This window comes from Ochlerotatus camptorhynchus, unplaced genomic scaffold, assembly GCF_037179485.1.
Source record: "Ochlerotatus camptorhynchus isolate MF236.1 unplaced genomic scaffold, CSIRO-AGI_Acam_v1.1 ptg000022l, whole genome shotgun sequence".
Lineage (NCBI taxonomy): Eukaryota > Metazoa > Arthropoda > Insecta > Diptera > Culicidae > Ochlerotatus > Ochlerotatus camptorhynchus.
Window position 1 is genome coordinate 6,614,154 of NW_027040514.1, and position 22,387 is coordinate 6,636,540.

A 22,387-nucleotide genomic window follows, 5' to 3' on the forward strand; every position below is an offset into this window, starting at 1 on the left:
GCGTATTTCGTCTACTACTTGCAGACTTCATCAGTGCCAAGTACTCAATGCCACTTAACTTATACACGTTAATTTATAGTGTTTCAAACGTAGCCGATGTGTATAACACATTGAACCAAGGTGAAATACACTTAAAGTAAAAGTTATTGTGCATTTAAAAAATCAAGTGTTTAAACGCTTCGATCAAACGTGTGCAATTTTTTGAGTGTACACCGAAAACTCTTTTCTTGTAGGGTAGAGAACTACTTCGGCCTAAGCGCTCATTTTGGACCTATCAAGCAGAAAGCATCAAATAAATCCATGATTTCAACGTTAACAGGTTAATTTACAGGGCTTTTGGCACGATATTTTAGTTCAAATGCTAACGAACGAAGTCAATAAGAACGCGTGATATGAATGTTTGCACCCAATATTCTTTAAAACAAATGAAGCGCTCCGTCCGAATCAATCTTTATCTCGATCCGATATGCCGAAGTGAATTAATCATTTTGTTCGATCATTTTCCACAGAGATGGCGCTGTTCCGCTGGTAGGAAGTGATAAAAATCCCCATATAGAAATTGAGAGAAGTGGGAATATTTCACTTTCGGTGCATATTCAGGTGAAAAAAGTGAACGACAACCTAAAGAAATTAATCAGGGACTTTGTCGTTCAGTTTTTTCCCGGAAATTATTTAAATTAATTAAAAATGATTTTTCCCCATACAGTTTTACCTGGTTTACTACCAGTTCTCAGAGAGCCAAAAAATTCAAATTTGAGAGAGCGAATTTGCTCTCACGACCTCAATCTCTCAACATGCCATGTATTTTGTTGACACTCGATTTGTGATTTTCCTTTCACAGATTATAAAATAGAGTATCTGTCACTACAAAACATGTTTATGCATTTAATTTAACATTTGAAATCCCTCCTTTTTTTACATATTCTGCGCAAAAGATAATTAATGCCCCGCCCCATACATAAAAATCGGTGAGAAATTCTGTGAGGGATGAGCTATTTTGTGTGCAGAATGTGTAAAAAAGGAGGGACTTCGAATAATAATCTAAATTCATATATAGAGGTACCAGACATGTTTTGCACTGCAGTGTCCTCTGTGAACAATTATAAGAAAACAGATTGTGTGTAGTTTCCGATAGATGTCACCGCAAACAACAGCAGTGACATCTGATGGAACATGAATGCAGAAGCTTGACAAAATGATTAATTCATTGGCGTTTCAATGCGTTAGGCCGAGTTTGACGTCAAGAAGCAATATTAGACTTTTAACAATATCTCAACAATTTGTTTCTCTTTATCAAATCTACCGGTAGTACCGGTACGTACGGAAAGGTAAATAAATTTAGAAGACATCAGTAATAATAACATTCAGTTTGTTGCTAAACTACGCTATTAGGAAAGACTAAGTGCGGGTTGTGCTTAATAGGCCGGAAATGGGGTAGTTAACCCTACTTTTGAGAATTGGATTTCTTATTTTATCTAATCACAAACTCTAACCATACTAAACGTAACAGTACCATTGTCACATTCACCGATGGACACCGCGGGATCTCAAGTCAAGTAAGATCGAATCTTTGCAATCTAAGCAGTGAATTAAATGTACAAGTCAAGAAATTTGAATACTTTTGCCAGAAACGAGGACTCTTTCTGATAGGACACCAAAAGGGTCTAGATGATTTTCGAATAAATCGATAAACATGCAATTAAGGTGTTCTGCAATTTAGTGGCAATCTTGTGGTGGTCTAATCATAGGAAAAAGATTAGTTCGCCGCGATTTTTGTTTCGAAATAGTATAGGCTTTGGGAAGGAAAACCCTCCAAAGAAACCGGCAGTTTTGAAATTCTGTTCTGCTTTTTGATAGTTTCTTAAGTTTCGGTTGTGCATCGAAGGAAAGGACTTGCCGTGAGGATTTCCTGGAGAGATACTAGACACGCACCTTCGCGGTAGCGTTCGCTCTACCTACCTGGCGCATAAAATTGTGTGCTCGCCGGAACCTTACGACTTCGTTCGTAGTTGTCCTGAGTTTCTCTTAAGTGTCGGCGAGTATAAGAATATCATCCAAATAGATAATAATATTTTTGATTCCTTCCAGCAACCGACACACTAACAGTATTGCAATCCCTAGTTCAATTATTATCAAACATCAATCAATCGACTAGATAAATACGCTCTCACTATCTGGTCACTTCAAAGGGGCCCTTTGTTCCATCGGACGTTGCTAATGGTTAAGGGACAAGGTTTAGTGCAATACAAATATCGAATCTGAGAGTCGACGGTCAACATAAAGGGCCTGATTCTGGTCTTATCTTGTGCAAGTACTTTCCGACGAGTGGCTCTATAAATATTATTCAACAGTCTAGTGGACCACTGCAAATGTGTTTGTCTAAATCGCAAAGCGGAAATGAACACCTACATTTCCATATTTTCTTTTTTTTTTTTTTTTTCAAAATGATTGATACTTGTCGAGTTCAAAGCTGGCAGTAATATCCCCATGATAACGTTGCACCGCATTCGTCATAAAAGAGTTGAAACGAAAACAAGAGTGAGAAAACAGTGATAATTAAAATGCAATTACTTCATTCAATGCCAGTCTGCGCCCGAGCTAGATGATTGTTTTCTAATCAACGCAAATTAAATGGTTGTCTGCAAACAAACATTCATCGTGTCATGTTATGACCGCATTTCTTATATAAGATCATGTGAACTCCTCCAGCTCGAACGGCTGAACCCGGGGGCCTGTTAGCGTTGACCTTTATTGATCCAACGAGCTAGTGAGGGGAGAAGTAAGACCCATCTGGCACCGAACATCGAATCGCTTGCCAAAACTTCAGTTGATTGAAGGCAAACACATTCACTTTCTCTACGTACGGGTGATGTCGATCGAACGGCAGATGGGCACCAAAAATAGAACGAACCACAAAATCGATGTAAATTACGCCAAAACAAACGAATCAACAACCCGTTCTAGTGCTGGCAGAGAGTAAATATCCTTCTGCGTCCAAATCCAGTCAGTCTGGTTCGGTCTGGGAAAACCGACATTGGGTTGCGAAAAGTAACTCCACTTTTGACACCGCGCAACGTTGTCGTGTGTTGTATGCGATGTGTTAAATTGTGGGTATCGATTTCGATCTGTATCACTAGTGGTTTTAGTGATTTAGGTCATATTTACGGAGATAAACGCGTTTAAAGATATGGAAACCTCAAATACCTCTCAAATCGCGATTCAGGCCAAATTTACGGTGAAAATCGGGTGTTCGAGCCGTGGGCTCTGTATTTACCGGGATTCTTACCAGCACGGCGCACAGAAACCGGTGAGGAAATTTTGCACCCGAAAGTAGTGCTGCTGCTATTCCACCTTCCCAGTAGAAGGTGCGAATTAGCCACTCAGTCACCTTGCGTTGCAGTTCGTGAATTTCACGTTATTCAAGTACGGGCACACGAATGATAAAACGACTGATCCCTTCACACTGACTGATTTCGGATCACACGCATTTGAAATTTACCATTTCACAGTGCTGGTAGCGATCGCTGCTGTCAAATATACTGTTGAAGAAATAAGTGACCAAATAGTGACTTAAAGTTGTAAAAATAGTGACTTATAAGTGACCTAAGAGAAAATAAATGTTTGATGTTTTAGATTTATTCAATAAGTATCTCATAAACACTTATGTACGATATGAACCTTCAAAGCGAAAGATTCAATAGAAAGTTTATGGCCAAACCCACGGTATTAGTCAGGGTGTCTACTGACTGCAAAAACCTGAAAAACCGGGAATCCACAGGAAATTTTATTTTTCCTTAAAATACCTGGCAGGCTCAGAGAATTTAATAATTTTCTTACTAAGGATGTTTTAAAGAATCTGGAGTCAAAATCCATGCACAGTTTTAGAAGCTCGTGGAATTTTATTATAATTTCTAAGGATCTCTTTAAGGTAGTTCTGAGGAATCTTTTAAGGTAGCTCTGAGTAATTTTAGATTTCTTGTGAAGCCTGATAGTTTTGAGTAGAATTTCAAGAAACCCTTAATTGAATTAAAAGCAAATTTAATAAAAACTCTGAAAATTTTCGAGGAGCACAACTCCTTCAGAGCAAAAATCCAAGCGCCTTCTGAGGATAATTTTGTGTTTGTGGGAGAAAACGAATCTCCTTGGAATCTTGTTGAAAATACTAAAAGGAGGATTACAATTAAATCTGAGAATAACTCCAGAGGGTTCGCCAAACAAATTATGAGAAGAAATCTAAGGAATTTGTGAAAAGAAATGCCAATGAATTCTTTTCATTTTCATTTTGCAGCGTTTGGTGGGGCAATGGGAGCGCAAGTCAATCCAAAGCCGAGGATAAAGGACGGGTAATGGCTGAATAGTATATGCGAGGACCAGTTGAACGCCATGGGAAAAAGAAGGGATTGAAGAGGCCGGTGATTGGGGGGTTTTGAGGGAATGACACATAGTGATGCTAAATGTAAAGAAACCGAAAATCCATCTCCCACTGATTCATCCTTTCACATATATACCAAATTGATATTTTAAAGCAATAATCAAAATAAACAGACAATACATGAAAAGGCTAGTTGCCTCCCTAAGCGGACCCTCCGCATCCTAACTCTTCTGTTAATCCACTCAATGCTGCTAGGCTGTCTAAATTTTCTTATTTAAGTTAGTTTGATGATTATGATATCTTTAGTCTAATTTAATAAATAATTGAAATCTATAATCTACCTACCATGCTTTATTAAGTACCTGCACTTGTGACTGTAATCTAAAATTTAACGTGTTTCAAGTTGTTTTTGACTTTGACCCAGAGGCGTCGCGTGCCTCATTTATTTACCTGGGCACCAAACTTTGTTCGTCATAGTTGACCACCACATATTAGTTTTTGTTTTATTTTTCAATGCTCCATGAATTCGAGGGACATATTCTCAATTCAGGGTGTCGACTCAAAGTCGAAAAAAAAATCCCTGACTTTCCCTGACTTTCCAGTCGGTTTTCAGAAAAATTCCAGCCCACTCCATTATTTTAACCTAAGAAGCTACAACGTGATGTGCTTTATTATACCGTAGTGCAAATTAAGGTTAGTTTAAAATGAGCAGCAGGGCAAGCTTTCGAAAATATCAAGAATAGCATACTCATGGCACGTACAACAGAACTTGATACTAACACAATTTTTACAGAACATATGACCGACTACATACGAAGGAAGTGAATAGGTCTACGGCTATAAATACATATAATAGTAATATAATGATTAACTACTGCTCAAAATTAGGTTCACTATTCATTACTAAGTAATAATAGGAATATTTAATCAATGTCACCAAGCTCTCAATTTGTGTTCATAATTTTACAGCCAAATAAAAATCAACCCGTAGACGATCTTTTCTCTTAACATATAAATTATTGTAAAATAACAGAGCAGTGATTATTCTTGCTTTGGCAACCGAACCTGAGGATGCATTGCTCATGCATTAGTCAGTTTCGTACTCTCTGGAACTCTATATGACAACCACAGACATGGCAAAATATTTTAAGTTTAATTATCATTAACATTTTATTCTCTCAGTGAGTTCACATTACAAAGAGAAATACAAGTTGAATAGGGAAGAGCGCTACTAATCGCCCATTTCCGTTCTATCGAGCAGAAATCATCAATAATGTCAATGATTTCATGATGCACAAAACAATAATACGTTTGTTCCGATCCGTTAGTTCATACCCGCGCAAAGTCGGTTAACAAAATGAAAGCTAATCGATATTAAAGTTTGAAGTTCATATCATAATGAAAACTAATTTTGATTTCAATTTTTGCGACAGAAGTTTTATATCATATTGTAATTTCATTTTGCAGTCAAGACTTTTAAATGACAGCAACTTAACATGAAATTCTGCTGTTAACGTTTTGTTTAAAATTTAATTTAAGTTCATCTGTCGTTGAACTAACGATTATTGTTTATTTATTTTGTTTGATACATTTTAGATAATTCGTGACTTGCCCGGGGTGAGATTTGAGCTCAAGTCTTTCAGCGTGAGAAGCAGGGATGCTAACCATTTACGCCAGGCCCATATTCAGTTAAACATTATGAATGCAAAATCAGTAATCAAATTGATTTGATTGAAAGCAGGATTAATTGTCCATTTGAATTAACAGTGTAAAATTTTGCTCTCATTTTTGCTGTGTTAACCGTTAAGTCAACCAAAATGAGATCAACTGGAGTATTCAAAATAATTTACATCGTAACAGCAAATTTTGATTTCAATTTGATCTCCAGCTTTGCTCGGGTAAGCCACAACATGAAGCCTATTACAGCGTATTGTATGAATATTTACACTCATTTTTCTCAAAACAAAAGAAGCGTTCCTAGCGAATCCAATTTTTCAACGTTTATCAGTAGGACGAAGAAAATCTTATGAAGTTTCAATGCGTTAGGACGGAATTGAAACTCGTAGGACGAATTTAGAATCAAGAAGCAGTGTTAGATTTTTAATAATATCTCAACATTGTTTAACTTTTTATCAAATCCAACGGCAACGGTGTGGAATGGTGAATAAATTTAGAAGTTATCTTTGATGAAAACATTCCATGTTTTGTTCAAACCCTTTAAAAAAGAGCGGTAAAGTGCGAGATGTGCTTAGTAGGACGGAAATTAGATCAAAAACCCTATGTGATTATTTTCGGATTACTTTTAAAAATGTTTATCATTTGAGCAGAACAATTTTCTCCTGCAAACTCTCGGCTTCTTTTTGAGCATCTTGAGCTCTCGGAATCGAGAGCTTCTTTCATACACGAAACGAAAATCAATTATTTTATTCATGTGTTTCACTTATACATTTTTGCCAAAAGATCAGCCTTATACATTCCATAAGGCAAACCAAATAGGTCCTACAAGAATGCATAAATGGTATGTGTGACCGCTTATACATTTCATTTGACACATGATCTTCATTACCTTTTTGCAAGGCGTCTGCTTATTAGTTGACTTATACATTTTATGAATAATCAGCAATAGAAATTTGCCAAAAGGTATAAGGAAATTTCTATCCGTGTACGACGATCCTTGTCTACATGGAAAGCGAATCCGATTTTTCGAACTCGCTGAATCAGTTCATTCAAAATTTGCAGGGCTGTTACAAGATTTTCTAAATTTGAACCGCGAAATTCGCGATTTCTCAAAAGAAATCCGCGACTTCAAATACTAATCCGCGACAAAAAAAAACAACTGTTTTCATTACCTAGAAATACCATTTGTATACTACACTACATGGAATTTCAAGCTTATTGCTTATAACATATTAGATTTTTGCCTGCTCTCAACTTAGTGTTCTTTGAAGTACTTTCACAATTGAGAGCTTTCTATGCCTGTACCATCCTATGCTCAAGGAAGTAAATAAATTTTCCAACCCGAAAAATTAAAAGTCCAGACGGGAAACGAACTCAGTCGTCTCCAGCATGGACCTACTTTGTAGCTGCGCCTTCACCGACTGAGCTAACGGAGTATCGTTTGTAACCTTTGAAAAAATAAAAAAAATAACAATGTATCATCTTCAGTTATTTATGTATAGTATAAATTATGTATAATTAGTGAACATAATAAAACACCCTTACATTTTAAGATTCTATTGAATAATACCGGCCTAGATTTGATGGAACATTATTTAAAAAAAATAATAATGCATTTTCAATTGAAATACAAATTTTCTTGAAAATTAACCTTTGCGTGTCTGACATATTTTGATGTCCTAAATGTTAATTTGGCTCTAGTTTTCTCAATTTTTTACCAATTCAAACCAAACACCCTGCACATATTCGAAAAATTACCAGAGTTTCATAAGTCACACTTGTTGGTCACGTCGCGGTTCTGTATTTACACGGATATTCCTTGGGGTCTGTCCAATATGTGTATATGTATATATGTGACTTTGTAGATCATGCACGACTTATTACTATGCATACCGGAAACTACCGGAAACTATAGGTTTTCAAAAACGTCCAGGACATCAGTTGATTTGTTCTACTAGATCAACCAAGACTGCAATAATGTCTGTAGTATCGAAAAGGCCAATTAGATTCAAAGTGTCTATGTGGATCTATTTCCAAGTAATCCAGATGTTCAAGGTTCTTCAAATCGTCCTGGAGTTCAGATAATTTGATCTACTAGATCAACCGAGATTGGGACAATGTCCTTAGTATCGAAATATTTGCAGACAGATGCACAGTGTCTATGTGGATCATGCATGAACTATTGCCATGTATATTAAATTCTCCAAATCGTTCTGGAGTTCAGATGATTTATTCTACTAAATCAACCATGACTGGGATAAAGTCTATAGTATCGAAATACAAACAGATTCATAGTTTCTATATGGAAACTGTTTAATTATTTCCACGTATACCAAACGATCTAGGTTCTCCAAATCGTCCTGTAGTTCAGATGATTTGTTTTACTATATCAACAAAGACTGGGATAATATTGATAGTATCGAAATATCGATTTGGAAATCTTAGAGCATTTGGCATACACGGAAATAGGTTGGCATGATCCACATGGACATTGCAAATTTGTTTGGACATATTTCGATGCTAAAGATATTGAATTAGTCTTGGATGATCTAGTAGAAAAAATAATCTGATCTCCAGAATGATTTCAGAACCTAAAACATCTAGTATACGTAGCAATAGGTCGGGCACGATCTACATAGACACTTTGAATCAGTTTGGACATACTTCGATACTACAGACATTATTGCAGTCTTGGTTGATCTAGTAGAACAAATCAACTGATGTCCTGGACGATTTGAAGAACCTAGAATATCCGGTATACATGGCAATTACTCGCATATATACGATTCGTTTATGATTTGTCAACGAAAAATGCTATGTTCATATTGGAAATAAAAAAAAAATATGAAAATGTCTCACATTGGACAGACCTCAGGGAATTTCCTCAGGGTGTTTGGTTTGAACCAGTAAAAAATTGAGAGCCAAATGAACAACAAAATTGATGACAGCAAAATAATCTGGGACGGAAAGGTTACAATGAATTCCGCGATTTTCACGACATCATTTAATGTTTCCGCGATTTTCGCGACTGAAAGTTCAAATCCGCGACAAATCCGCGAAAATCGCGAAATCCGCGCCTGTTGTAACAGCCCTGAATTTGTAAGTTTTCCAACCCGCCTGCATGAGTAACACCATCATAGATCTGACGTCGCGCTACGACTGAAACGCAATGTGGGCGGAAGTGGAACGGAAACGGCAAGTTTGACAATTGTCACAAATGACATCAAGATGCCTAACCGCACTCGATTTGATTTTAACTAATTTTCAATCCGACAAGTAGGCTTACTCAGATCGGGCTTTTCCGCTACGACTGCCGTTCCGCTGTCATTGCGCTTGGGCCTTGACTCTTCCCTCATGTTTTCAAAAAGATATTCTGCATTTACCGAAACACCTCTCTCTGCATTGGCGTCGCCATGCGATAAGCAGCAAATCATTTTCACAACCAACAATTGTTCTGAATACGCCGACCAATAACCTGCGCCAAAAAACGTCCAGTCGTTTGCGATCATATTGATCAAATGTGCCTGTGCAATATTGATCAGATGATCAATATGAATGAACCTTTCCATAATGCCTCTAACCATTTGAGACATCGCGTTGAAAAAAAGGCACCATAGGGTTGTCCATCTGAAATTCGCATAGAAATGGCTCAACTTCGACAGCAACTGATTTGAAGAAAGCTAGCTTAATATCACGTTCAGACTGCAGAGTTATAACATGTTATAACGGTTGTCAAATAATTGCAACACAGAAACCACCATCAAGATAGTGCTATAACATGTTATAAATCCGTAGTCTGAACGTACTATAAGCCATCAGCAGCGAGTCATTCAAACAGTTTTTAACATCTAGGCAGGAAGCTGGCGTTGGTTCGATTTTGTCTTTCTGGATGCCTTGAATAAATTTTCGTATTTGCGGAGTAATTTTGATTGCCCTCTGAACAGCAGCACTATTTTCCAACCATCGCTGACCGCAATACTTTAACGGGAATATGGTAGATCCAGAATACATCGCTCGTATTGCTGGTATATATTTGAAGATATTGTAGATACCACGCAAATATATTACAACATCCCAACTGATACTGCGAACACTATCCTTGAATGCATTATGCAAAATATACAGCCCATAGCTTCCCAGATCTATCAGCTTCTCACCACCTTTTTGTACCTCTAGCTTCAATTCACATTGGGCCCATCCATGGACATTTGCAACAACTTGTTCGAAGAGATACCGGCAAGGGCGTCCATAAACGCAGCGAGTAGATCTGATGCCCGGGATCTTCCCAAAAATTTTGACGTCATGCACTGATAAAATTTCAAAGATTGTTTTATGTGTCCCATACATGATTTTTTGCAATGTGATCAGATCAACATTATTTTTTCCCTGACCTACACTAAAATTCCCTGACATTCCCTGACTTTCCAGATCATAAATAGAATTCCCTGACATTCCCTGACTCGCGCTAACCACAGTAGGAGGAATTGCAAAACTTAACTAATTCACAAGGCTAACTCTTTCGATATTTTTTGATAAAAAACAGTGTCAAAATCTAGAGTAAATTCATGAATTCCACTGAGTAGCAAACTCGAATTAATCAACTCTTTAATTTATTCATCAGAACAACACTATCAGAATGAACCAGGGGAAGCTCATAAGTTTTGACAGGTGCACCGGCGCAACCATCGGTAATTGAGAGATTTACAACTGACAAGAGAGTGAGAGCGAGCTTTTGCGCTCTCTTTCTCCATTACTCTCTTTGCCTGCAATCAGATATCAAAGTGCACAGCGAGAAATGCACGCTTTAGGCACCCATACATCACAAATGTTCTTCTAATTTAAACTCACACATTCAATCCGGTCTGCAAGTATGATACACGTCCAAAGCGTACCAGACTGCTGTTTCCGTGTTGCTCCCGTTTGACGCGTGACTGCTGAAAGTTTCAATTACAACTAGTGGTGCAAAACGCCATATATTGTGGAAAATTTGTGTTATATTTCAAGATGTGATAGAAGGTCTGCTTTCATCAGGCAATTGACCAATCACAAACTTGCCACCCGCCACCCAAAAAAGGTCGCTTTTAGGTGCAATATTTAACGAGTTGTGCCATGGTAGTGATATCGACATGCTTAAAATCAATGCATTAGGTATTAGGCAGACCATCCGAACTGCATTTAATCGAAGACATCATATCAAGAAGACTGGCAACTTTGCCAGAATCCAAGCGACAGATACAATAGCGCTACGCAGCGGAAGCAACGCATAGAAAAATGAGCAAACACGCAAACCTTTCTTCTGAGGATCTAATCTTTTTTTTTTTTCGAGAGTTGACCAACTGCAGTCTTAATAGGCTAGCATCTCGGTTGGGCTCTCCATGCGATACACAATACTAACAGACGACTCGAGCTATGGTGCTCACTAGGTCACTGCAGCTTTTAGGCTCGTATTGTGATCAACTGTGTATTAGATTACGACCATATATATGTGATAAATCATGTAAATGTAAATGGAATACAGAAATGTCCCGATTTTGTCAGCCCCCTTTTTTGAAAATGTTTTTCAATGTTCTACAAAACCCATGCCCTTTTTCAGTAATCTTCTTGAACCTATTGCACCAAAGTATACTTCAAATATCCCTCTTAACGAATGACGATTGAAAAAATTTAGATTTACGATTATGTGAAATTATTGAAAGAAAAAGTCTGAAGCGCGGAGGGGCTGCTACTGTATTTAAAATAAATAAATTCATTCTTACCTTTTAATGGTTTTTTGAATATTATTTGCTATTATTACCTGCTTAGAGTTGGCTCCTTTAAAATACTGTGTAGAGTTTACCTCATTATCAGCTCTATCGATTTTCGTTCCTGCGTGGTTTTTGTGATATAACCACGCTCGGCATATTAATTTGTAGTACGACTTGGGCATGCACCATGCAAGTAACTCATCTCTCGTCAAGATGATGGGATATGGGGTGATGGTGAAGGGAAATAGAAAACGAATAAAAGAACAGAGAGAAAGGTATTAGTATTGATCACATTAAAACAACGAAAAAGAAACATAGATGCACAGACAAACAGAAATAACAAATTTAATATTTCTCTCCACAAAACATAGTCACTTAAACACTACCGCCATCTGTTGAGTATCATGTGGTGGATAGTACGCTGAACATATGGCGCTAGTGTGCAGACGTCAAACGCAAGGGAACCGACAGTGCACGCCACAGGTGGCGGTACCACCAACCAAAAACACTAAAATTGACCGTCAAATGCGTGTTCGATGAACAACCTGTGAGTGTTATGTCTGTTTGTCTGTGATAGATGGGTTATTAGGAAAGTACAACTACATTATAACTATTAGTGCAATGGATGAACGTTAGTTTCGGGGTCATGTTAGTGTTAGAGTTTTGTTAGTATTGACCCGTATTCAACCCTGTCGGCCCCTCGAACACTATTCACAGGCAGTTGTTGTTAGGACATGCGACACTGTCACTGCTACTATACTAGAGGTCAAGTTTCGAAGTGCAAAAAAAAATCGTTAGAACTTTCTTATAAATTAACTTTACACTCAAAACAAACTATTTACCTTAGCATTACAAAAGCGAATTTACAATTACTATTTTATTTTATGCTAATATTAAAATTATGATAAAACTACAATTTACGGCTCCGTGAAATTAACTCGCATGAACCTTTCAAATCAATGAACTGGAAAAATACCATAGAGGTAACTCTAAGACTAGTGGGTCCCGAAATAACGTGCTCAACTTTTTGGCTCAGCTCTGGTACTATCTTCGGTCCCAAGCTAATCGATTCACCCCTCGAAACATAGGAAAATCCAATAACCCCTCATTTTATCTGTCAAACTTTCATAGCAAATAAAACAAACATTGTGTAGTACCTAGAATTTCGACTAGAATAGGGTACGTTAATCGTTTGCTTGGGACCAATAGGCTAGTCAAGTAGTGAGCCAATTTAAAATCGTTAGTTTCGTATTGATTGTTGAAAATACTACAGTTTTAACAAACTGCAAAGAAAAAATCATAGCGACACTTGACAAATCATCATCAAGCCCCTCATCCTTGGACAGGGCTTCTGAGGATCTAATCTTTGTTATCAAATTCGTTCGAAGCATTTACCTTTGAGCGGCAGATGACGTGATTGTACCTGTCTCATATCGTGCGTATGAGCAAATGGAAGAGTTGCCAGTCTTCTTGATTTGTTGTCTTCGATTTAATCCTTTTTGAAGTAAACCAAGGTCGAAGATTTAATTGAACCACACTATAAAATAGTGTATTCATATAGTCTGGAGTAAAGAAGTACAGCTATAATTTGACCGTAAAAGCTATAAAAATCTAAACGCATTTTTTTTTTAACTTACTTACACCTGTGTCGTGCACAGGTTGCACATGTAGACGCGACGCCACTGCTTTGGCCTATATTTAATATATATTAGTTCGTCCCAGGTGACACCTTCAAGTGACTAAAATGCTTCACTTTGAAGTTAGTTTCCTAGCTGATTTTTAAATTACATACGGTATATGCTTCAACTACGCTCACACGTTTCTACTATGTCGCACCACAAAAATGCGTATGGTTATGTCACAATAGAAGCACGCCACAGTGGAAATCCCGAGCCATAGTTCAAACACTTATCCCAAATCAAAATGAAGCACATATAAGATTAGTTGCAATACCATGTACAAAAATGGTGTTTAACATTGTTCCCTGAGTAATACCTCAATGAAAACAACAACGAAAGCTTGTCACGCAAGTAGAAGGAGCACTGTTGGGCACTTTCTGAAATATTTCAATAGTATAATTCCCTTGCAAACTAAAATAAATCTATCTGCGTAAAAATAAATAAAATAAGAGTGATTTGCGGCAAAACCCACCAGTATCGCACCCAACGTCAGTGCCTATACAACGCGGCTTTCAAATAAAGGAGTAACAAGTGTGATACTATCACTTCCGACTAGAACTTTGGTTCTCTTATGCAATGGTTCATCAGAGGGGGGAAGCTCAGTAATCCTCATCGCATGCTCATGACGCTATTTTGTCACGGCATTAGCCAACTATGCCGGACCTAAACCAGCCGTGTCCAACGCTCCACTATGAAGCATAAGATTAGGCCCGCCCACCAACGTCCAGGTTAAAAAACTAGCCAAGGGGAGGGAGAAGATATGCCAACGAATTCTTAGGAGACTTTCAGTGTGAGTAGAATTCCAAGGGAAGGATTGAGATTCAAAAGGAAGTCTGAAATGAATTCAATGAATATTCGGACAATTTTTCCAAAGGGTTTCTTATTGCGGAGATTTTCAAGGTAATTCCGAGGAAAACCAAAAGAAAATTGAGTTCGAAATTGAATTATTGAAATGTTGGGGAATATTTCAATGATAATCAGAATGGACTATTCTGAGGTCTTCAGAACTACTTGAAAGTTCCCAAATTTTTCCTGAAGTTAATGAAACTGCCTTGAAGTTCTTTTGTAGTTTGAGAAACTCTGTGACTTCTCTAATGTTAACGGAACTGCTCTGAGGTTCTTTGTTCTTTTCTGAAATTCAAAAAACTTCTCTAAAGTTTTAGCAGTTCTCACTAACCTTGCTGTACTGCGCTGAATTTAATTGAACCGCCCTAAAAATGTTTAAGCTTCAGTGAGCTTCTGAACGTATGCGAATACCTTAATTAACTTTTTAACGTCTCTGTTAACGTCTTTAAACTTCCCACTAATTTTCTGAAACTAAAGGAACTGGCCTCCCCAATGTTCATAAAAATTCCTGAAGTTCTCTCCTTAATCTCCATAGATTTCTATGAAGTTCTTAAATATTTGTGTCCTTCTGTGAAGTTTTTATAAATTTCTGAAACTTTTGTGCCTCCGCAATTTTCATGAAATTAGAACGAAATAATTAATATAGTTCTATGATTTTCATTGAAGTTCTCAAGCTTTTTTGAAGTTCATGAAACTTCCCTTAAATTGTCGACACTAATTTAAAACTTCTTCAATAGTCTAGACTTTCCTGGTGGTATTTAAACTGCCTAATTGAATTTTCTTAAAGTTCTCTGGACTGCCCTGAATTTCCAGTATTTTTTAAGAACCCGCAACTTTACTGAAATTAAATTATTTGCCTTGAAGTTTCGACAATTTCCCTTAAGTATTATAATCATTATAAACGCTCACTAATTTTCCCTGAACTTATCAGTGGTTACCTGAAGTTCTCTTAATTTGTTTAATAATCCGGCATTTTTTTTATATATATTCATAATTCCCTGACGCTTCTGACGTTTTCGGATCAATCATAAAAGTCATGGAATACCCCACCATTCCACGGAACTCCTTGTAAGTCTCTGCAAATTTGCTGATAGTTAATGGGATTATTATGAAACTATCTGATCGTTCTGGAAGTACTCGGAACTTCACTGAATATCATGAAACTATCTAAATTTATTACAAGTTCTCTGGAATTTCTTGAAGATATCACTGCTTGCTAAAAGTTCTCGTATCATTTTGTTAATTAATGGAACTTCGTTGATTTTCTCTAATCAATTAAGCTAAATTTTCGCATTTTTAAGCTCTTGAAATCTCCATGATATAACACGCTTAAAATACTCTCACGTTTTCCGGATGTTCATATAATTTTTATCACGTTCCAGAAATTCTCTCGGAGCTTTGCTGAAGTTTCTGGAAATTCCCTGAGTTTCTCGCAACTTCTTTAAGGTTCCTTGAAATTGTTTGAACTGCCCTTTGATTCCATAATCTGTCTTGATGTTCTTGAAGCTTCCCTAAAGCTTTCAATTCTATTAAAGATCTCGGTTCTGCTGCTTGGAAATAAATTGATTTCCCGTAAAAACCTTTAAAGTTCCCTGAAATTTTCTGGACTTCTGTGAAGTTTCTGAAATATTTATGATGTTTTCATAAATTCTCTGAAGGATTCTGTACTTCCCTGAAATTCTCGGAACATCTTAAGGGTTCTCGATTTTTTTTTTCAGTACATCATGAAACTATCCTGAATTTTTCTAAATTTACGATTATAGATCTTTAAACTGCTCCAAAAGTCTGGGCTAAAGCTACAGAAACTGCTCTTAAGATCTGAAATTCCCCAAAAATCTCTGCGATCTAGCTTTTCTGAGATACTTTGAACGTCTTAAAAAATTGCACAATACCCCTCATATTTTCTATATTTCTCAAGTTCGCTTGACACCTGTGAAGTTCTCTGAAATTCTAGGAACTTCATAAAAGTTCCCGGAAATTTTCGGATGCTAAAAGAACCGCTTTGAAGTTCATAAAGCTTCCAGTAAGTTCCCCATATTTTCAGCTTATTAACTTCCCTTATGTTCCCGCAGTTTTAATCAATCGTTATTTACAGGCTACTTTGATTGTTTTAGGTTTCAGCTGGTTGCTGTGATTGTTCGTCATCTCAACACTCCTCCTCGAACTGCACAGGTAGCACACCAGCCGATGTTCGATGTTTTGATATCTTGAGTTTGTTCAATGGTTTGGTGAGCATGTGCGCAACCATATGCTCCGTTGGACAGTAGATCACGGACAGCATGCCTTGTTGAACAAGATCCTTGGTGAACTGGAACTTGGTGTCAACGTGTTTGGCTTTCGAATCCAGAGAAGTTCTTGACATGCCTCTGCAGCAGCAATAAACTCAGCCTCCGTTGAAGATAGGGCAACGCAGGTTTACTTCCTTGCAGCCCAACTGATCGCACCTCCACCGAACATAATCAGAAAACCGCTATTGGATTTACGATCGCCTGCCCAATCTGCATCCGCGTAAGCCTTCAGGTCAACATTCTTGCCACCCAAATGCAATCGAAAATGCTTTGTCGCTAGGAGATACCGCTGCATTCGCCCACCTTTTGCCCAAGTAACGAAACGCTGATCGCTACATCTGGCCTCGTATTGATCGCTATGTAGAGCAAACCACCAACTAAACTGGAGTACGAAGTATTGTTTGGTAGCTTGCTGGACTCCTCCTCCTTTGCTTGAAGATATCCGGTGTCCATCGGGATAAGTGATGGCTTTGTCGTTTCGAGTCCGATTCGCGACGCCAGCCGCTGGATGTAGCACTGCTGGTTGAGCAGAAACCTTCTATCATTTTCCCGCTCCACCTGTATGCCCAGGTACTGCCGCACATCGCCAAGGAAAGTGGTTTTGAACTTCCTCGATAATGCTTTCAGCATTGCTTCATATTCCGCCTCGGTCTCTGCTATCTACGATTCGCTCTCTTGTCCGCTTACTGCTTCTTCATACGTGCTCGGTTCAGTAGCTGCTTCATGGTACCGCTGTGGGGCGACACCTTTGTTGAACCGCTCTGTTTTCATCCAAATCTTCATGAAGGGACTCGTCGCAAGAATCGAAGTCCGTGTCGGTTACGTCCGACCTTCCATCGTCAATTTCTTCGTCAATCTCTGGATCGGTTGGATCCGGAACTTCTTGATTTGCTTCAGCCATAGGAGGTAATGGCTGTAGAATTTCCTCGTACGACTCCTCCTCCAGATTAGGAACATCGGTACCGGGTTGGACCAACTCCTCCTCAAAGAAGCGAACGTCTCGACTGATGATCAGCTTGTTAGTGGCCATATCAATGAATCTGTAGGCCTTGTGGTTACTTGTCATTTCCTTCGACTTATCCTGGAGTTTGCTTCGCTTTTCCTTCGGCACGTAGACAAATGCTCTGCACCCAAACACTTTCAGATGTGAAACGTTTGGTCTACGTCCCCACCAAAGCTCATATGGTGTGATTTCCACAGCGCGAGAAGGTAGGTGGTTCTGTAGGTACACGGCCGTAGCGGTTGCTTCAGCCCAAAATCGTGCAGACATCCTGGCGTCCATTAGCATGCACCGAACCTATTTCAATTATGTATCGATTTCGTCTCTCCGCCACTCTGCTGTGGCGAATATCCGGCAGTAAACTCGGGATGGATTCCATGCTTGTGGTAGAACTCCAGCAGTACTTCGCTCGAATACTCCCCTCCCCGATCAGACCTGATGCGCTTGAAGTACTTCCCGAACTGCGTGTGGACATAATTACAGTATTCCACTATGCGTTCTGCGACCTCGGATTTCTGCTTGATAAAGAAAACCGCACAGTAGCGACTATAATCGTCTACTAAAGATACAAAATAACGATCTCCACTCACCGAGGGTGTCTCCAGTAGTTCAAAAACGTCCGAGTGGATGAGGTCTAATGGTGCGGAGGTCTTCTTCTCGGAGGTCTTGGGGAAGGGAGTTCGAGCCTGCTTTCCTTTCACACAGCATTTGCAACCTTCACGTATTCCGCAATCTGCAACTTTCATACCGGCAACAAGCTTCTTTTTCAGCAGAACATCCAACGCATCAGCTTCCCGGTGTCCAAGCCGTCGGTGCCAGGTGTGCTGGTAATCTCGCTTGTGAAATGCAGTTACCCTAGCGGCGATTGCTTGTTCTTGGTTTGTTCAGCCGTCGCAGATGCAATTTCCTTCCCATCGACGATGATTTTGCACTTCACGTCATCGAATTCAATCTTCGTCTTTCGAGTGGTCATAGTAAGCACTGTGAAAAGACTTGCTGACAGCTTTGGCACAAACAAAACGTGGTTGAGACGAATTTTATTCGTGCTTTGGACGTGACGTTTGGACTCTACCGCCATCTGTTCAGCGTATACTGCCTACGACAGTGCACTCAGTAGATGGCGGTAATGTTTTAGCGACGATGTTTTACAGTGAGAAATATTCAATGTGTTAAGTCTGTTTGTCTGTGGTGATACTATCACTGCTAGACTAGATCTTTGGTTTTCTCAAGCAGTGGTTCATCAGAGAGGGGAAGCTTAGTAATCCCGATCGCCTGCCCATGGCGCCATTCTATCGCGGCATGAGCCAGCAACGCCGGCCATAAACCTACCGTCTCCAACACTCCACTATAAAACATGAAATTAAGCCCGAAAGCCAGCAACAAGGTGCAAAAACTAGCCAAGGAGGAGGGGGGAGGGGGACTGCCCTTGTAGACATGTAGATGGGGTTTTGAAATTATATTTTTTTCGGAAAGCGGTCCTCCTTAGAAAACAAAAATGCATAGCTATGGCAATAAATGGAACAAAGGGTTCTTGCTAAATGGGTATGGGACAAAAGCTCGGTTTGCTCAGTTCAGTAAGGAAAAACACCCACATATTTTCTGCAGTATTCAATTACCAATTACGTTTGATAAGGGAAATTATTCAACTCCACTTATGAACAACTATTCTCCCAGGCCAATAAGGTCAGCTTTAATTAAAAAAGAAATAATTTACGATCCTAGAGCTTATTTGAGTGCAACAATCACAAACAGTCGTAATTAGGTTTATTTGAGTCACCATCTGGATGATAAGACGGATGCGGATCGCCACAGCTGGAATGGTACCTTCAAACGATTTTACCTATCAAGTGAATGAAACTATAAGATTCTTACCGTGAACGACGATCCGGAATTGTCCGGACCGAACTCCTGTGTGTCCGGAATGGAGAAATGCATACTGTTTCCAGGTCCCAGAACCGATTCCGCTCGCGATGAGAAGGGTTCAGTGCCGGAAGCTGTCACCAATTAACACCGTCCGTTTCGAGGGGGAGAGGCCGAAAGTCCTCCGCGTGAGGTTTTGTCGATTGATATGTGTGAATGAATCGTTGCGATAATAATTGACACGAATGTACAATAGAACGACTGTGTCCCCTTTTTGCACTACATGATAGTAATCGCTCATACACGAAGGTATTCAAATGTCACTATTTCTTCGCCTTCTTACTTTGCCCCGGTATTTATTCAATATTGTAAATTGCACTCAATTCGTCACTCTTCTTTACTGCTGAAGAATCCTCACTTCCACTTCGGTAATCGGACGATGAGAAGACTGACCGTCGTTGTTTTGCGTTATCATGTAGGTATCAATCACAGACTGGCGACGACGTATCCACCACCGGAGTCGTTCCGAGCACAAACAACAGAGAGACACTACACTTGCCACAAATATATACCACTACCATCAGCCAGCAGCGCACTTCGTAGATAATAATGGTAGGCAGGAGGATCGAGTGAGGATAGACGACACAAACTAAATTATGACTTTTTTCAGAGCGACCCTTTTGTAACTATTGGCTTTTGCAAATCTGCAGCTTTTCCTTCAACCGGATCTCCTTCAAAGGTTCAGCATCGTTTCATTGATGGATTGTTCGGCACCGTTCAGTCCTTCGGATGTTGGTAAATTCGTAGGAAAGTGCTCAAATTAACAAATTAAAAACCTGCTGCGGCTGATCCGTCTGCGAATGGTTGGGCCTTGTTTTTTTCCTTCAGCTTATTATCAACCTACACACCACAAACAGCCCCACCATCAAACACTAACTACACTACACTTTTCTTATTTCTACGCCCCACACACCGTAACACGACGCACGAATTGCATTGCACAACAAGCACGAATGAACGACGATGAATGACTGACTCGAAATCACAGCATAAATTCTGGTCACTGGCTGCCAAAGTGCCAAGCCAAGAACAACGGGAATATGTGTGAGTGTGCATCGTTGAATCGTCGAAAGTATACTCACACATGTGCCGTTTTGCATTCATCTTTGTTTACAAAGTCAGGAATGAATGAAGAAACTGGCAGCATAACAAGTTGATTGTTCCACCACGCAAATTGCCACGTGGGTTCATTTATGCTCCCACATCCGGAGCAAATCGTGATTAGGGCGAAACTAGCAAAATGTAAACAAATAGACAAAAACCGAGCAAGTTTGCACGTATTTATTATATTTTTAATTGAAGGTTAAGCTAAATTTTTTTGACGTAGGACTACGTCTGTGATTTCTATATAGGGGTACACTTTGTGAAAACCGAAAATGGAACATGTAACAAAATCATGAAAGATTTTGAACGTTAATAACTCAGCTGATCCTGGACCAATTTCAATAATTTTATCACCAATCGATCAGAAACATTCCTACGCATCATTAACATTTAAGACTATCATTTTTCAAAATGTCACCATTGAAAATTGAACGAATGTGCAACTGTTGCTATGATAATTAAAATTTTCACCGATTGCGAAAAGCGATTTCTCTAACACAGATTTCAAAATTGAATTCCATCCATAAGATTTATTATATAAAACCACGTAGTTCTACGTCACCATTGCGTATAGCCCCATAGGGCTGTCCCTTGTAGTTTTTGACGTTCGACTACGTCTTTAATTGCTATACTGGGGATCACATTTAAAAAAATCAAAATTCAGACATGTAACGAAAAATCCCAAACACGGACGCAACGATAGAGCCAACAATCAATACGAAACTAACGATTTTAAATTGGCTCACCACTTTAGTAGCCTATTGGTCCCAAGCAAACGATTAACGTACCCTATTCTAGTCGAAATTCTAGTACTACGCAATGTTTGTTTTGATTCGCTATGAAAGTTTGACAGATAAAATGAGGGGTTATTGGTTTTTCCTATGTTTCGAGGGGTGAATCATTTAGCTTGGGACCGAAGAGAGTACCAGAGCTGTGCCAAAAAGATGAGCACGTTATTTCGGGACCTTCTAGTCTTAGAGTTACCTCTATGATAGAGCGCAGATCGAACACACGACACATTGTACATGCTCACATAAGCGAGCTCAATGCTCGGTTGATGGCTCATCTTTTCACCAATGAAAGGAAGGGAGGAGAAATGCAGCAATAATAAAAACGCTTGCCATATCGTTTTCTTCGTCATTTCCTTTCGAGCAACGGACGGACAAGCGTCGGACACGACGTATGAGTGGAACAGCGCGCATCGCACCAATACGAAGGCGACCCGACGACGACGAAAACACCCACATCGACTGGAGGAAATGCTTCCCGCAATAGGCAGCATGGCATGACTAGGCCGCCGTTATCCGGTCGGCATCGACTTGCACTGATGTGGCCACCATTTGAAAAACAACCGGCCCTTTTCAGGGCCACCAATTCAAAAACGGAAAGAGTTAAGAACTAAATGATCAACATATTTGTTCCGTTCACTAGCGGTCCTACACTGATAAATTTAACTATTCCCATTTTGCTTGAAATTTAATCAATTTGACATTAAACTCAGTTTAATCATATCGAATGATTAAAAATTAATCCTCTCTTTCTAAAAAATAAGCATCTGATATGAATCCTAGTTTAATCATGGTTGATAAGATTGTAGATTATCTTTTTTTGAATAAATTTTAATAATTTTTGATTGAATTTTAATCTTTTTTGATTATATATTAGTATTGAAAAAGAATGAAATTTAATACTGGAAATATTATTTAGATTTTAATCACGCATGACTACTGCGAAGTAATCATGGCTCGAAGTAATCC

General features: G+C 38.9%; 1 protein-coding gene across 1 annotated transcript in view; it reads right to left on the minus strand.

The window, feature by feature from the left end:
- Window positions 1-20,493, minus strand: part of Snx17 (sorting nexin 17) — a 36,080-nt gene extending 15,587 nt beyond the window's left edge. The window contains exon 1 of the mRNA XM_065227376.1: window positions 19,479-20,493. Coding sequence (XP_065083448.1) covers window positions 19,479-19,541 — 63 coding nt within the window. The 5' untranslated portion in view covers window positions 19,542-20,493. The remainder of the gene's footprint in view (window positions 1-19,478) is intronic.
- Between the last annotated feature and the right edge of the window lie 1,894 nt (window positions 20,494-22,387).